Source organism: Oncorhynchus masou, chromosome 29 (assembly GCF_036934945.1).
Source record: "Oncorhynchus masou masou isolate Uvic2021 chromosome 29, UVic_Omas_1.1, whole genome shotgun sequence".
Lineage (NCBI taxonomy): Eukaryota > Metazoa > Chordata > Actinopteri > Salmoniformes > Salmonidae > Oncorhynchus > Oncorhynchus masou.
In genome coordinates, this window is record NC_088240.1 from 20440179 (window position 1) to 20454675 (window position 14497).

The 14497-nt window shown below is 46.7% G+C and overlaps 1 protein-coding gene across 1 annotated transcript in view; it reads right to left on the minus strand.

The window, feature by feature from the left end:
• Positions 1-14497, minus strand: part of LOC135519148 (radixin) — a 61311-nt gene that overhangs the window by 11752 nt on the left and 35062 nt on the right. Inside the window, exons 3-9 of the mRNA XM_064944224.1 lie at positions 14114-14197; positions 6950-7168; positions 5280-5431; positions 4781-4864; positions 4533-4679; positions 4161-4257; positions 1137-1300 (exon numbers count right to left, since the gene is read on the minus strand). Of these exons, the coding sequence (XP_064800296.1) occupies positions 1137-1300; positions 4161-4257; positions 4533-4679; positions 4781-4864; positions 5280-5431; positions 6950-7168; positions 14114-14197 (947 nt within the window). The remainder of the gene's footprint in view (positions 1-1136; positions 1301-4160; positions 4258-4532; positions 4680-4780; positions 4865-5279; positions 5432-6949; positions 7169-14113; positions 14198-14497) is intronic.

The following is a 14497-nucleotide window of genomic DNA, read 5'->3' on the forward strand; positions in this document are numbered from 1 at the left end:
CGGCTTGTCACCAAAAGCACTCACAAACTTCTACAGATGCACAATCGAGAGCATCCTGGCGGGCTGTATCACCGCCTGGTACAGCAACTGCTCCGCCCTCAACCGTAAGGCTCTCCAGAGGGTAGTGAGGTCTGCACAACACATCACCGGGGGCAAACTACCTGCCCTCCAGGACACCTACACCACCCGATGTTACAGGAAGGCCATAAAGATCATCAAGGACATCAACCACCCGAGCCACTGCCTGTTCACCCCGCTAACATCCAGAAGGCGAGGTCAGTACAGGTGCATCAAAGCTGGGACCGAGAGACTGAAAAACAGCTTCTATCTCAAGGCCATCAGACTGTTAAACAGCCACCACTAACATTGAGTGGCTGCTGCCAACACACTGACACTGACTCAACTCCAGCCACTTTAATAATGGGACTTGATGGGAAATGATGTAAATATATCACTAGCCACTTTAAACAATGCTACCTTATATAATGTTACTTACCCTACATTATTCATCTCATATGCATATGTATATACTGTACTCTATATCATCGACTGCATCCTTATGTAATACATGTATCACTAGCCACTTTAACTGTGCCACTTTGTTTACATACTCACCTCATATGTATATACTGTACTCGATACCATCTACTGTATCTTGCCTATGCTGCTCTGTACCATCACTCATTCATATATCCTTATGTACATATTCTTTATCCCCTTACACTGTGTATAAGACAGTAGTTTAGGAATTGTTAGTTAGATTACTTGTTGGTTATTACTGCATTGTCAGAACTAGAAGCACAAGCATTTCGCTACACTCGCATTAACATCTGCTAACCATGTGTATGTGACAAATAAAATTTGATTTGATTTGATAAGAGCAATACAGAGATATCCAGTCCATAGCTGTCTCTAAATAGCCTCATTAGACACACGAGAGCAGTGTTAGGATGGTGGATCGGCCTAATATTTCAATTATATTTCTGTAATTCCCAATATCCGCTCTTCTCACCTCCTTTGAGGAGGGAATACAGAGATCCACCCTTTATATAGCTCTGGTACAGAGATATTTTATACAATGCTGCCCCCTTCTGGTCAGGATCACAACTACATGTTTGCATGTGTTCTTTCTGTACCTTTCCATCTGTTTGTGGTGTTTCTCCTCCCTGGCCTGGGCCTTCATTTGCTGAACCTCAATGGTGTCAGGCTTCCTCCTCCTCATGTACAGTTCATGGTTCCCCATGCACAGCGCCAGGATACGCTTGTTGATCCGCAACCGCGGGGCATAGAACACAAAATCCTATAGAGAGAGGAGTGGAGAGGAAAAGGGGAGATGAGGGAGAGGCAGAGAGGAGGAGGAAGAGGCAGGGAGGAGAGAGGAGGGGAGATGAGGGAGAGGCAGAGAGGAGGAGGAAGAGGCAGGGAGGAGAGAGGAGGGGAGATGAGGGAGAGGCAGAGAGGAGGAGGAAGAGGCAGGGAGGAGAGAGGAGGGGAGATGAGGGAGAGGCAGAGAGGAGGAGGAAGAGGCAGGGAGGAGAGAGGAGGGGAGATGAGGGAGAGGCAGAGAGGAGGAGGAAGAGGCAGGGAGGAGAGGAAGAGGCAGGGAGGAGAGAGGAGGGGAGATGAGGGAGAGGCAGAGAGGAGGAGGAAGAGGCAGGGAGGAGAGGAAGGAGAGAGGAAAAGAGGAGGGGAGAGGAAAAGGGGAGATGAGGGAGAGGCAGAGAGGAGGAGGAAGAGGCACGGAGGAGAGAGGAGGGGAGATGAGGGAGAGGCAGAGAGGAGGAGGAAGAGGCATGGAGGAGAAGAAGGAGAGAGGAAAAGGGGAGATGAGGGAGAGGCAGAGAGGAGGAGGAAGAGGCACGGAGGAGAGAGGAGGGGAGATGAGGGAGAGGCAGAGAGGAGGAGGAAGAGGCAGGGAGGAGAGAGGAGGGGAGATGAGGGAGAGGCAGAGAGGAGGAGGAAGAGGCAGGGAGGAGAGAGGAGGGGAGATGAGGGAGAGGCAGAGAGGAGGAGGAAGAGGCAGGGAGGAGAGGAAGAGGCAGGGGGAGGAGAGAGGAGGGGAGATGAGGGAGAGGCAGAGAGGAGGAGGAAGAGGCAGGGAGGAGAGAGGAGGGGAGATGAGGGAGAGGCAGAGAGGAGGAGGAAGAGGCACGGAGGAGAGAGGAGGGGAGATGAGGGAGAGGCAGAGAGGAGGAGGCAGAGGCACGGAGGAGAGAGGAGGGGAGATGAGGGAGAGGCAGAGAGGAGGAGGAAGAGGCAGGGAGGAGAGGAAGGAGAGAGGAAAAGAGGAGGGGAGAGGAAAAGGGGAGATGAGGGAGAGGCAGAGAGGAGGAGGAAGAGGCACGGAGGAGAGAGGAGGGGAGATGAGGGAGAGGCAGAGAGGAGGAGGAAGAGGCATGGAGGAGAGGAAGGAGAGAGGAAAAGAGGAGGGGAGAGGAAAAGGGGAGATGAGGGAGAGGCAGAGAGGAGGAGGAAGAGGCACGGAGGAGAGAGGAGGGGAGATGAGGGAGAGGCAGAGAGAAGGAGGAAGAGGCAGGGAGGAGAGAGGAGGGGAGATGAGGGAGAGGCAGAGAGGAGGAGGAAGAGGCAGGGAGGAGAGAGGAGGGGAGATGAGGGAGAGGCAGAGAGGAGGAGGAAGAGGCAGGGAGGAGAGAGGAGGGGAGATGAGGGAGAGGCAGAGAGGAGGAGGAAGAGGCAGGGAGGAGAGAGGAGAGGAGATGAGGGAGAGGTAGAGAGGAGGAGGAAGAGGCATGGAGGAGAGGAAGGAGAGAGGAAAAGAGGAGGGGAGAGGAAAAGAAGAGGGGAGAGGAAAAGAAGAGGGGAGAGGAAAAGAAGAGGGGAGAGGAGAAGAGGGGAGAGGAAAAGAGGAGGGGGGAGAGGAGGAGGGAGGCAGAGCAGGGAGGGGAGAGGAGGAGGGAGGCAGAGCAGGGAGGGGAGAGGCAGAGGAAGGGGAGAGGAGAGGCGGAGGAAGGGGAGAGGAGGAGAGGGGAGAGGAGGAGTGAGGGGAGAGGAGGAGTGAGGGGAGAGGAGGAGTGAGGGGAAGGCATGGAGGAGAGAGGAAGGGAGGAGAGAGGAAAGGAGTGGAGGGAAGAGGAGGGAGGGGAGAAAAGGAAAAGAGAAAGGGGTTGACTCATTTTGCAGGTAATTTTACATTTAAGGAATTTAGCAGTCATTTTACGAATTTACAGATTAGTGCAATGTCTTTATTATATTATCAATATTTATTGTACATTGTGTTGTATTGTTTCCTCCCGCCTTCCCCAACCTTCCCAGTAGACTGACCAACCCTTAACCTTCCCCAACCTTCCCAGTAGACTGACCAACCCTAAACCTTCCCCAACCTTCCCAGTAGACTGACCAACCCTAAACCTTCCCCAACCTTCCCAGTAGACTGACCAACCCTAAACCTAACCCTACCTTCCTGGTAGACTGACTAACCCTACCTTCCCGGTAGACTGACCAACCCGAAACCTTACCTTCCCAGTAGACTGACCAACCCTAAACCTAACCCTACCTTCCCGGTAGACTGACTAACCCTACCTTCCCGGTAGACTGACCAACCCGAAACCTTACCTTCCCAGTAGACTGACCAACCCTAAACCTAACCCTACCTTCCCGGTAGACTGACTAACCCTAAACCTAACCCTTCCTTCCTGGTAGTCTGATTAAGCCTAACCCTAAACCTAACCCTACCTTCCCGGTAGACTGACTAAACCTAACCCTACCTTCCCGGTAGACTGACTAAGCCTAAATCTACCTTCCCGGTAGACTGACTAAGCCTAAACCTACCTTCCCGGTAGACTGACTAACCCTAAACCTACCTTCCCGGTAGACTGACTAAGCCTAAACCTACCTTCCCGATAGACTGACTAAGCCTAAACTTACCTTCCCGGTAGACTGACTAAGCCTAAACCTACCTTCCCGGTAGACTGACTAAGCCTAAACCTACCTTCCCGGTAGACTGACTAAGCCTAAACCTAACCCTACCTTCCTGTTAGACTGACTAAGCCTAAACCTAACCCTACCTTCCTGTTAGACTGACTAAGCCTAAACCTAACCCTATCTTCATGGTAGTCTGACTAAGCCTAAGCCTAACCCTACCTTCATGGTAGACTGACTAAGCCTAAACCTAACCCTACCTTCCTGGTAGACTGACTTACTGGAGCTTTCTTGTCGATCGGTTTGATGACAAACTTCTTGTCGCTGAAGGAGATGTTCCTGATCTCGCTCCAGGGGAAGCCAATCTTTGGTGTCAACCTGGGGAGAAGGGAATGAAAATATGTACTGTCTCAACACTATGCTAGTACAGTACTATGCCATGTGAAGGTAACTACCTACCCATATCAGTGTAGTATTAAATTAAGCTAGAGGCACCATCCATGCCCAGCAGAGGGCGATAGTGTCATGGAGTATATCTGACAAGGCCTTGCTCAGGTATGCTCTCTTATGTTCCACCTTAGTGGATGAATGGCATATTCCACCTTCCACTCTAAAATAACAACAACAAAAAACTGTATATCAGTATTGCGTACTTGTCCTCGTGTTCGTAGATATTGAGTCCCAGTGCATCCACACCCAGCCACAACTCTGTTCCCTTCTTGTTCTTGATCTCAAAGTAGTTGACGCCATACATCTCCAGGTCCTGGGCTATCTTCAGATACTCCATCACTGAGTCCTCTCTGTGGACACAAACACACATTACAACTTGTGTAGAGAAGCAAGTTTGACACTAACAGACTCATAAAGAAACACACATATAGACCCTCATACAAAGCCCTACCTGAGCATGCCTCTGTGTTCCTCATGCCAGGTCTGTATTCTGTCCTCCCACTGCTCCTTAGTCAACTTGTGCTGCTCCAAGACTCTGCAGGACACACAAAAACATACAAATGGTTATTCAAACAGGGTTATTCAAAAAGGGCCACACTAGAGGCCTAGCATCAAAAGACAGAACAGATTTATAGTGAGGGAGGGGCAAGCCACTCTACTGAAGAACAACTCCTTTACAAAAGCACACAATCCCTCCCTCCAGCACACACTAACGGGGGAGTATGGAGAGAATTCATTAAGTACCAGGACATTCCAGCCTCCTCAACCATTGTAGGAGCAATTTCAATAGAAATTCTCTGAGTTACTATGACAGCAAGACTCTTCCCCTGGTATTCTTTGAGTGGGACAGAGAGGGGCAGAGGAAGTGAAGGTGGAAATGTGGAGGTCTCTTCTGTACAGAGAGGGTTAGAGAGGGGACAGAGAGAGAGAGGTGCGTGTGGGGTACGGACCTCTGTGGCAGCAGACGGTCGGAGGTGAGGTAGCCAGGCCTGTGGAGTTCTCTGTTGTAGTCTGCGTACTTGGCCTGGACAGAGTAGGAGGCCAGCAGCACGGCTGTCTCTGGAGGACAGTAGTTCTCATCATTCAGGATGGCCTCCTTTACCTGGCATGGGCAGGGAACACACACACACTTGTTTAAGTACTTTGTTTGGATTTGCAATGTACATTGTGAGTATGAAGGACACCAATAAATACTGAACAAAAATAAACGTAACTTGCAACAATTTCAAAGATTTTACAGTGACAGTTCATATAAGGAAATCAGTCAATTGAAATAATTTCATTAGGCCCTAATCTATGGATTTTACGTGACTGGGAATACAGATATGCATCTGTTGGTCACAGATACCTTTAAAAAAAAGGTAGGAGCATGGATTAGAAAACCAGTCAGTATCTGGTATGACCACCATTTGCCTCATGCAGCTTGGCACATCTCCTTCGCATAAAGTTGATCAGGCTGTTGATTGTGGCCTGTGGAATGTTGTCCCAGTCCTCTTTAATGGCTGTGCAAAGTTGCTGGATATTGCCGGGATCTGGAACTCACTGTCGTACAAGTCGATCCAGAGGATCCCAAACATGCTCAATGTCTGGTGATGGAAGAACTGGGGCATTTTCAGCTTCCAGGAATTGTGACATGGGATCGTGCATTATCATGCTGAAACATGAGGTGATGGTGGCGGATGAATGAAATGACAATGGGCCTCAGGATCTCATCACGGTATCTCTGTGCATTCAAATTGCAATTAATAAAATGCAATTGTGTTCGTTGTCTGTAGCTAATGCCTGCCCATACTATAACCCCACCGCCACCATGAGGCACTATGTTCACAACATTGACATCAGCAAACCACTCGCACACACACGAAGCCATACACGCTGTCTGCCATCTGCCCGGAACAGTGAAACCGGAATTCATCCGTGAAAAGCACACTTCTCCAGCATGCCAGTGGCCATCGAAGTTCAGCATTTGCCCAATGAAGTTGGTTACAACGCATGACTGTGGTCAGGTCAAGACCCTGGTGAGGACGATGAGCACGCAGATGAGCTTCCCTAAGACGGTTTCTGACACTTTGTGCAGAAACCTTTCAGTTGAGCAAACCCACAGCTGCCCGGATGGCTGGTCTCAGAGGATCCCGCAGGTGAAGACTCCAGATGTGGACGTCCTGGGCTGGCGTGGTTACGTGGTCGGTTGGACGTACTGCCAAATTCTCTAAAACAACATTGGAGGTGGCTTATGGTTGATAAATTAACATTAAATTATCTGGCAACCGCTCTGGGGGACAATCTTGCAGTCAGCAAGTCAATTGCACGCTCCCTCAAAACTTGAGACATCTGTGGCATTGTGTTGTGTGACAAAACTGCACATTTTAGAGTGGCCTTTTATTGTTCTCAGCACAAGCTGCAAATAATCATGCTGTTTAATCAGCTTCTTGATATGCCACACCTGTCAAGTGGATGGGTTCTTGGCAAAGGAGAAAAGCTCACTTACTGACGAAACATGTGACCAACAATTTACATGTTGCGTTTAAATTTTTGTTCAGTATAAGTGTGTGTGTGTGTGTGTGTGTGTGTGTGTGTGTGTGTGTGTGTGTGTGTGTGTGTGTGTGTGTGTGTGTGTTACCTGCAGGAAGAAGAGTCTCTGTGTGATCTCCTGGATGAGTTCCTCAGACACATCCTCCGGGAAGAACTTGGCTCTGAACTTAAACTGCAGAGGGTTCTCCTTCTTCACATCCTGCTGCGTCACCTTCTTGTTGAGTTTGAGCCACGTGCTGTAGCCTTTACTGTCTGTGTACTGCAGGCCAAAGAACCACACCTCCCGGAGGCCCACTGTCTTCACCACCTGAAAACACAATATGTGTCAATGGTTAGCAGGTTAGGCCTCACGTAGCACTGAGAACCCAGATTCACCCTAGCCCAATGCCTGCTCACCATTGAGGCTCAAGTGTGTGAGCCACCTCACTGTTTCACCCATAAGTGGGAGAACATCACTTTTTTACAACACTCCTCTGTTCTCCATTCACACGACATCTCTTTCTCTCTCTCAGAAAGGTCTCTGACGGTGTGTTCTCTCAGGTGCCGGCTCAACCATCAGGCCTGATGTGATTTATAGTCAATAGAGCACCGCTGACCAGGGACATCATTCACTAACAACACATCATTAACCATCACTCCTGTGTTCCAATGACACCAGTCTCAACGTCAACAAAGAAGAGGCGACTGACTCTGGGATGCTGGCCTTCTAGGCAGAGTTGCAAAGAAAAAGCCATCTCTCAGATTGGCTAACAAAAAGAAAAGATTAAGATGGGCAAAAGAACACAGACACTGGACAGAGGAAGATTGGAAAAAGGTGCTATGGACAGACAAATCTAAGTTTGAGGTGAAAAGTGAAAAGATGGAAGAGTGCTTGACGCCATCTGTCAAGCATGGTGGAGGCATTTTGATGGTCTGGGGGTGCTTTGATGATGGTAAAGTGGGAGATTTGTACAGGGTAAAGAGATCTTGAAGAAGGAAGGCTATCACTCCCTTTTGCAACGCTTAATTGGAGCCAATTTCCTCCAAACTATGCAAGAACTATTTAGGGAAGAAGCAGTCAGCTGGTATTCTGTCTATAATGGAGTGGCCAGCACAGTCACCGGATCTCAACCCTATTGAGTTGTTGTTGGAGAAGCTTGGCCGTATGGTACATAAGAAGTGCCCATCAAGCCAATCCAACTTGTGGGAGGTGTTTCAGGAAGCATGGGGTGAAATCTCTTCAGAATACCACAAACAAATTGACGACTAGAATGCCAGGATTCTAGTTGGACGATTCTTTGAGGAGGATTCTTTGACGAAAGCAAAGTTTGAAGAACACAATTATTATTTAAATTAAAAATCCTTATTTATAAACCATGTTAACGTCTTGACTATATTTCCTATTCATTTTGCAACTAATTTAATGTATGTTTTCATGGAATACAAGAACATTTCTAAGTGACCCCAAACTTTTGAACAGTAGTGCATATGTGTACCTTATGATTCATCTCAAAACAGGCCTCCTAGATCACAGAAAGGGAGGGGTAACTCCTGAGGTATGTTAGTATTAATATTGACATGCATAACACCATAGAGCCTCTTTTTTCATTTCACCTTTATTTAACCAAGTAGGCTAGTTGAGAACAAGTTCTGCGAAATGGCCAAGATAAAGCACAGCAGTTCGACACATACAACAACACAAAGTTACACATGGAATAAACAAACAGTCAATAATACAGTAGAAAAAGTCTATACACAGTGTGTGCAAATTAGGTAAGGTAAGGGAGGTAAGGCAATAAATAGGCCAATAGTGGTGAAGTAATTACAATATAGCAATTAAACACTGGAGTGATAGATATGCATAAGATTATTGTGCAAGTAGAGATACTGGGGTGCAACGGTGCAAAATAAATAAATAAATACAGTATGGGGATGAGGTAGTTGGATGGGCTATTTACAGATGGGCTATGGACAGGTGCAGTGATCTGTGAGCTGCTCTGACAGCTGGTGCTTAAAGCTAGGGAGGGAGTAAGAGTCTCCAGCTTCAGTGATTTTTGCAGTTCATTCCAGTTATTGGCAGCAGAGAACTGGAAGGAAAGGTGGACAAAGTAAGAATTGGCTTTGGGGTGACCAGTGAAATATACCTGCTGGAGCGTGTGCTACGGGTGGGTGCTGCTATGGTGACCAATGAGCTGAGATAAGGCGGGGCTTTACCTAGCAAAGACTTGTAAATGACCTAGAGCCAGTGTGTTTGCGAAGAATGTGAAGCGAGGGCTAACCAACGAGAGCGTACAGGTCGCAGTGGTGGGTAGTATATGGGGCTTTGGTGACAAAACGGATGGCACCATGACAGACTGCATCCAATTTGTTGAGTAGAGTGTTGGAGGCAAGTTTGTATATCACATCACCGAAGTCGTTGATCGGTAGGATAGTCAGTTTTACGAGGGTATGTGTGGCAGCATGAGTGAAGGAGGCTTTGTTGCAAAATAGGAATCCGATTCTAGGTTTAATTTTGGACTGGAGATGCTTTTAATTAAATTTTACCTTTATTTTACTAGGCAAGTCAGTTAAGAACAAATTCTTATTTTCAATGACAGCCTAGGAACAGCGGGTTAACTGCCTGTTCAGGGGCAGAATGACAGATTTGTACCTTGTCAGCTCGGGGGTTTGAACTTGCAACTTTTTGGTTACTAGTCCAACACTCTAACCACTAGGCTACCCTGCCGCTTAATGTGATTCTGGAAGGAGAGTTTACAGTCTAACCAGACACCTAGGTATTTGTAGTTGTTCACATATTCTAAGTCAGAACCGTCCAGAGTAGAGATGGATGGACGGGCAGGTGCAAGCAGCAATCTGTTGAAGAACATGCATTTAGTTTTACTTGCATTTAAGAGCAGTTGAAGGCCACGGAGGAAGAGTTGTATGGCGTTGAAGCTCGTCTGGAGGTTAGTTAACACAGTGTCCAAAGAAGGGCCAGAAGTATACAGAATGGTGTAGTCTGCGTAGAGGTAAATCAGAGAATCACCAGCAGCAAGAGCAACATCATTGATGTATTCAGAGAAGAGAGTTGGCCCGAGAATTGAACCCTGTGGTACCCTCATAGAGACTGTCAGAGGTCCGGACAACAGGCCCTCCGATTTGACACAATGAACTCTATCAGAAAAGTAGTTGGTGAACCAGGCGAGGCAGTCATTTGAGAAACCAAAGCTGTTGAGTCTGCTAATAAGAATGTGGTAATTGACAGAATCAAAAGCCTTGGCCAGGTCGATGAATACGGCTGCACAGTATTGTCTCTTATCAATGGTGGTTATGATATCATTTAGGACCTTGAGCGTGGCTGAGGTGCACCCATTACCAGCTCTGAAACCAGATTGCATAGCGGAGAAGGTACAGTGGGATTTGAAATGGTCGGTAATCTGTTTGTTAACTTGGTTTTTAAAGACCTTAGAAAGGCAGGGTAGGTTAGATATGTCTGTAGCAGTTTTGGTTTAGACTGTCTCCCCCTTTGAAGATGGGGATGACCGCGGCAGCTTTCCAATCTTTGGGAATCTCAGACAATACGAAAGAGAAGTTGAACAGGCTAGTAATATGGGTTGCAACAATTTTGGCAGATCATTTTAGAAAAAGAGGGTCCAGATTGTCTAGCCCGGCTGATTTGTAGGGGTCCAGATTTTGCAGCTTTTTCAGAACATCAGCTATCTGGATTTGGGTGAAGGAGAAATGGGGAGGCGTGGGCGAGTTGCTGTGGGGGTTGCAGGGCTGTTGACCGTGGTAGGGGTAGCCAGGTGGAAAGCATGGCCAGCCATAGAAAAAATGTTAATTGAGAATTTCAATTATCATGGATTTATTGGTGGTGACAGTGTTTCCTATCTTCAGTGCAGTGGGCAGCTGGGAGGTGGTGCTCTTATTCTCCATGGACTTTATAGTGTCCCAGAACTTTTTTGAGTTTGTGCTACAAGGCCTACTCGCTGAAGTGTTTTAGGGAGAGTTTGACATTGATGAGGGGTGGTCGTTTGACCGCAGACCCATTACGGGTGCAGGCAATGAGCCAGTGATCGCTGAAATCTTGGTTGAAGACAGCAGAGGTTTATTTGGAGGGCAAGTTGGTTAGGATGATGTCTAGGAGGGTGCCCGTGTTTACGGATTCGGGGTTGTACCTGGTAGGTTCATTGATAATTTGTGTGAGATTGAGGGCATCAAGCTTCGATTGTAGGATGGCCGGGGTGTAAAGCATGTCCTAGTTTAGGTGACCTAGCAGCACGAGCTCTGAAGATAGATGGGGGAAAATCAATTCACATATGGTGTCCAGGGCACAGCTGGGGGCAGCGGTGAGAGACATGTTTCTGGAAAGGTGGATTTTTAAAAGTAGGAGCTTGAATTGTTTGTGCACAGACCTGGATAGTGAGACAAAACTCTGCAGGCGTTCTCTGCAGCCTCTTTGTGCTATTGGGGAAAATAAATATTAGATTGATTAAATATGTTACTGAATTTTATTTGGAATTCAGTTTAATTTCAGTTTTCAGACCTGATTTGCTCGTTTTTATTTAGTTGTCTAAAAATATATCTATTTTGTTGTAATATGATTTAGTTTCAGTTTTAGTGTTCGGTTCAGAAAGCATGCATGGGCCAGGCTAGGAGCCATGTGTGTTGAAAAGTGTTTTTTTGGGATGTCACTAATGGGGGGCAGTAATACAGTCATGACCAAAAGTTTTGAGAATGACACAAATATTACTTTTCACAGAGTCTGCTGCCTCAGTTTGTATGATGGCAATTTGCAAATACTCCAGAATGTTATGAAGAGTAATCAGTTGAATTGCAATTAATTGCAAAGTCCCTCTTTGCCATGCAAATGAACTGAATCCCAAAAAATCAGTTCTATTGCATTTCAGCTCTGCCAGAAAAGGATCAGCTGACATCATGTCAGTGATTCTCTCGTTAACACAGGTGTGAGTGTTGACGAGAACAAGGCTGGAGATCACTCTGTCATGCTGAATGAGTTTAAATAACAGACTGGAAGTTTCAAAAGGAGGGTGATGTTTGGAATCATTGTTCTTCCACTGTCAACCATAGTTACCTGCAAGGAAACACGTACCATCATCATTGCTTTGCACAAAAAAGTGCTTCACAGGCATTATATTGCTGCCAGTAAGATTGCACATAAATCAACCATGTATCGGATCATCAAGAACTTCAAGGAGAGCGGTTCAATTGTTGTATAGAAGGCTTCAGGGTGCCCAAGAAAGTCCAGCAAGCGCCAGGACCGTCTGCTCAAGTTGATTCAGCTGCGGGATCGGGGCACCACCAGTACAGAGCTTGCTCAGGAAGGGCAGCAGGCAGGTGTGAGTGCATCTGCGTGCACAGTGAGGCAAAGACTTTGAGGATGGCCTGGTGGCAAGAAGGGCAGCCAATTCTCTCCAGGAAAAACATCAGGGACAGACTGATATTCTGCAAAAGGTACAGGGATTGTACTGCTGAGGACTGAGGTAAAGTCATTTTCCCTTTCCGATTGTTTGGGGCATCCGGAAAAAAACTTGTCCGGAGAAGAAAAGGTGAGCGCTACCATCAATCCTGTGTCATGCCAACAGTAAAGCATCCTGAGACAATTCATGTGTGGGGCTGCTTCTCCGCCAAGGGAGTGGGATCACTCACAATTTTGCCTAAGAACACAGCCACGAATAAAGAATGGTACCAACACATCCTCCGAGAGCAATTTCTCCCAACCATCCAGGAACAGTTTGGTGACTAACAATGCCTTTTCCAGCATGATGGATCACCTTGCCATAAGGCAAAAGTGATAACTATGTGGCTTTGGGAACAAAACAATGATATTTTGGGTCCATGGCCAGGAAATTCCCCAGACCATAATCCCATTGAGAACTTGTGGTCAATCCTCAAGAGGCGGGTGGACAAACAAAACCCCACAAATTCTGAAAAACCCCAAGCATTGATTATGCAAGAATGGGCTGCCATAAGTCAGGATGTGGCCCAGAAGTTAATTGACAGCATGCCAGGGCGGATTGTGGAGGCCTTGAAAAAGAAGTGTCAACACTGCAAAATAGACTTTTTGCATCAACTTCATGTAATTGTCACTTATGAAATGCTTGTAATTATACTTCAATATTCCATTGTAACATCTGACAAAAATATGTAAAGATACTGAAGCAGCAAACTTTGTGAAAATTAATATTTGTGTCATTCTCAAAACTTTTGGCCACGACTGTACATAATAAGGTGATGGGTCAGGTCATAGGTTAGGCTGAGTTTCATCTCTCGTGGACAGGCCAGTTCAACAGAAATGGTACCATAGATCAGCCATGGTACAACAGGATGCATTAGACAAAAAGCAGTATTAGTTCCGGTGCTTTGAACAAATCACGATTTCGGAAGAGGAGGGAACAATCGGCCATCAGACTTGGATCAACAGTTGGCCCAGTGCGGTGTGTGTGAGAGTGAGTGAGTGAGTGAGTGAGTGAGTGAGTGAGTGAGTGAGTGAGTGAGTGAGTGAGTGAGTGAGTGAGTGAGTGAGTGAGTGTGAGAGTGGAGTTAGAGAGAAATTATTTTGTAGAAAATGCAACAGAGTATCTTGTAGTGTGTGTGTCTTTGTGTGTGTTGCAGCGATTATCACATGGTGTGCATGCAAGAGTGTAAGTAAAGGTCATTGGAGTCCAGTGACTGAGTGTGTCATTGGAGTCCAGTATGTCCACTGATATGACTCTGCCTGCGTGACCAGCAGAGTCAGCAGAAGAGGATGCCTGCTGAGTCAGAGCTGGGCTCCAGTCCAGCACTACAGAGATAACTAGTTTCTAACAATCTTTGGACTGGAATGGAGTCGCAAATTTAACTGACTGTCAAAGTAAACCACATTACGAGTTAAAAGGTTTCAAATATCAGCATTTCCTCGACTCACATACATAGCCATTTCCTGTCTCAATCAGCTTCCATGGGAAACACATGCAAACAATATCTGTCTTTACATCTCTCTGCCTATCCCTCTCTGCTGCTCCAGCAGTCTCCTGTAGCCCACCCGAGTTCTGCTACTGAAAGCTGCCCTTTCTTCACACAACACACACACTGGCCTCCCACCTCTCTGTCTCAGTCTCCACTGGCCTCTCTCTGTCACTGCTCTGCACAATGACTGCTTTGTTTCTCTGTCTCAGTCTCTTCCTGACAATACCCATACAGGCTCTAACTAGACCAGCTCCCAGCCTTGTTGACCCTCTATAGTGTGTGTATGTGTGTGTGTGTGTCTGTTCTAAGTCAACCCCATGCTTACCTGGTCAAAGAGCTGTTTGCCGGTGGTGTTGGGCTGGATGGCAAACTCCAGCTCTGCATCCATGGTGGTGACCCGCACATTGATCTACATAGACAGACAGAATACCCATTAGTAACTCATATGTTCATAAACACAGACAGTACTTTAAGCAAAAGGAGAGGAAACATTTGTGCACAGCAGGGTAATTCTCTTCCAAGGTGCTGGTTTTGACGAGACCAATTTGAGCATAGAAAAATCAGAGGATACACATGTTAACTCTTAAAGAGCGTGTGAATTTTTTCAGCTTTTTGTTAAAAATCGCGCAAAATTTCAACGTCCTGCTACTCATGCCAGGAATATAGTATATGCATATGATTAGTATGTGTGGATAGAAAACACTCTGAA